At 60.0% G+C, this 2,401-nt stretch overlaps 1 protein-coding gene across 1 annotated transcript in view; it reads right to left on the bottom strand.

Moving 5' to 3' along the window:
- The window catches only part of CAMK2B (calcium/calmodulin-dependent protein kinase II beta), an 11,884-nt gene extending 9,486 nt beyond the window's left edge, over window positions 1-2,398 (bottom strand). Inside the window, exons 1-4 of the mRNA XM_010001588.1 lie at window positions 2,176-2,398; window positions 734-793; window positions 395-449; window positions 230-292 (exon numbers count right to left, since the gene is read on the bottom strand). Of these exons, the coding sequence (XP_009999890.1) occupies window positions 230-292; window positions 395-449; window positions 734-793; window positions 2,176-2,398 (401 nt within the window). The remainder of the gene's footprint in view (window positions 1-229; window positions 293-394; window positions 450-733; window positions 794-2,175) is intronic.
- Window positions 2,399-2,401: the final 3 nt, after the last annotated feature.

Genomic DNA, 2,401 nt, shown 5'->3' with positions numbered 1-2,401 from the left:
ACACGGGGAGGCACACAGGGCATGGGGAGCGCCTCAGCACTAGCATGGGGGGACCCTCGGGGCCCCCCTCTCCCCTCCAGCCCATGGCATGACAGCGCCAGGTCTCAGCAGTGGGAGGACATACATATATGGGAGGGCCCTGAGCAGCAGGATGAAGCCTCCTCCCTGGAGCTGCCCCCACTTGGGGGGCACTGGGGGGGTCTGAGGGGGCACTGGGGGGACTTACCTGGCGTCAGCCTCACTGTAGTACTCCCGTGCCACGATGTCCTCGAAGAGCTCCCCGCCAGTCACCCTGTGAGGCCACCGTGTCACCAGGACCTGATGCCCAGGCACCCCCCCTCCTGGGGACTGTCCCCCCACCCTGGACCCCCTCGGGACCCACAGATGCACTCACAGGTCAAAGACAAGGTAATGGAAACCCTCCTCTGAGATGCTGTCGTGGAGCCGTACTGTGGGGACAGGGACAGGGAAAGGGAGAGGGACAGGGGCAAGGACAGGGACAGGCTCAGCCACGGCCCCACGTGTGGCAAACACCTCACACACCACAGCCCTCCCACCTGCAACCATCAGGACCCCAGGGTGTCTGCATGGGGACACCAGCACGTCCCAATGCTGGTACTCAGCAGGACCCCAAGGCTGGGACCCCATGTGTACCCAGCCCCCCACCCCGTGTTGTCCCCAGCTTGTCCCCGTGGTGTGTCTGCAGTGTCCCCCCCGGCCCAGTGACACTCACCAATGTTGGAGTGTTTCAGCAGTCGGCAGATCCGCGCCTCCCGCTCCAGCTTCTGGTGGTCTGGGGGGACAGGGGGTCAGCCAGGGATCACTCAGGGGTCACTCGAGGATCAGCCAGGCCACCCTGTTCCCTCCCTGGATCACCTCCCGACCCCTCCTGCACAGAGGGTCACTGGTCACTGTGCTCAGCCCTGGCCAGAAAAGCTGGTGGGGACACGCGTGTGAGCACGTGGGGCTGAGTGCATGTACATGCGCGTGCACCTATGTGCACATCTGTGCATGCGTGTACATGTGTGTGCAGATGTGGGGAGAGTGCAGGCATGAACATGTGTGTGGATGTATCTGGGGGTGCACATGTATGTCTGTGGGCAGCTGCACGTGTGCACACATGAACCTGCATGTGGCTCTGCCTATGCATGGCTGCACATTCATGGGGTTGCACGTGTGTGTGTGCACATGCTTGTGTGTGAGGCTGTAGGTGCGTGCACACACGTGTACAGCTGTGAGCACACACATGGCTCACACACACCATGTATTATCTGCTCACACACGTACACATACACATTGCCTGGTCATACATGTGTACACACTCTGCCTATTCACAGGTGTTCATACACACATGCCCTGCTCACATGTGTGCACACACAACACAGACCCCTCCCACATGCAGTGCAAATGCCTGTGCACACACTGCACACATGCTGCTGACATGTGCCTGCACATGCGTGTAAACACACACACTCTGCCAGCTCACACGTGTGCACCCCTCATTCACACAAGCACACATCTCTCCTGCACCCCCCCCACTCATGTATATGCACACACCCAGGAACACAGATGTGTGCACGCGTACCCATGAACAGAACACACACTGCACACGTGCGTGCAGAGCTCACAGTTCCCCACATACACACGCATGTGCACACACACGCACACTGCTCACACACGTGCTCATGCACATGCGTCCATGGACGCATCAGACATGTTGCACACACAGAGCTCATGCCAGGACACATGCACACCCACTGCACATGCCTGTACATGCACTACACATACATGTGCGCACACACACCACACACTGGTACACACACATGAACACACTGCGTGTGCGCACACACATGAACAGCCCTGCAGACACGCTGCACACATCAGACATGCACTGCATATGTCTGTACACTCATAAACACACGTGTATGCATCAGGCATGTACTGCACACATACACACACTCCTGCACACTCACAGAGACCCTTGCACACACACACACACACTGCTGCCACATGTGCCCTCTCTAGGGAAAACCACAGGGACTGTGGGGCACCGGGGAGACTGGGGGACACTGGGACACTGGGGCCTCTGTGGGGCACTGTGGGGCACGGGGGCACTGTCTTGGACGTCTGGGCAGGGGTGTCCCCATGGGTGCGAGAGGGATTGTGGGGTCCTACCTCTGGCCGAGAGCTTTTTGGTGTTGATGATCTTGGCTGCGTACTCATGGCCGGAGCAGAGCTTGACACAGCGCCGGACCACTGAGAAAGCCCCCCTGATGGGGGGAGATGGGCTCAGGGCCCTCCCCCCACCACTGGGCGTGGGGTCTCCCCCCCCATGACTCAGCACCCCAAAGCCCGTGGGCTGCTGTGACTCAGCACCAGAGGGGGGGAACCCCCACATGGC

This window comes from Chaetura pelagica, unplaced genomic scaffold, assembly GCF_000747805.2.
Source record: "Chaetura pelagica isolate M959 unplaced genomic scaffold, ChaPel_1.0 scaffold290, whole genome shotgun sequence".
Lineage (NCBI taxonomy): Eukaryota > Metazoa > Chordata > Aves > Apodiformes > Apodidae > Chaetura > Chaetura pelagica.
Note: the sequence above shows the minus strand (reverse complement) of the source record. Positions and strands in the feature narration are given on the sequence as shown.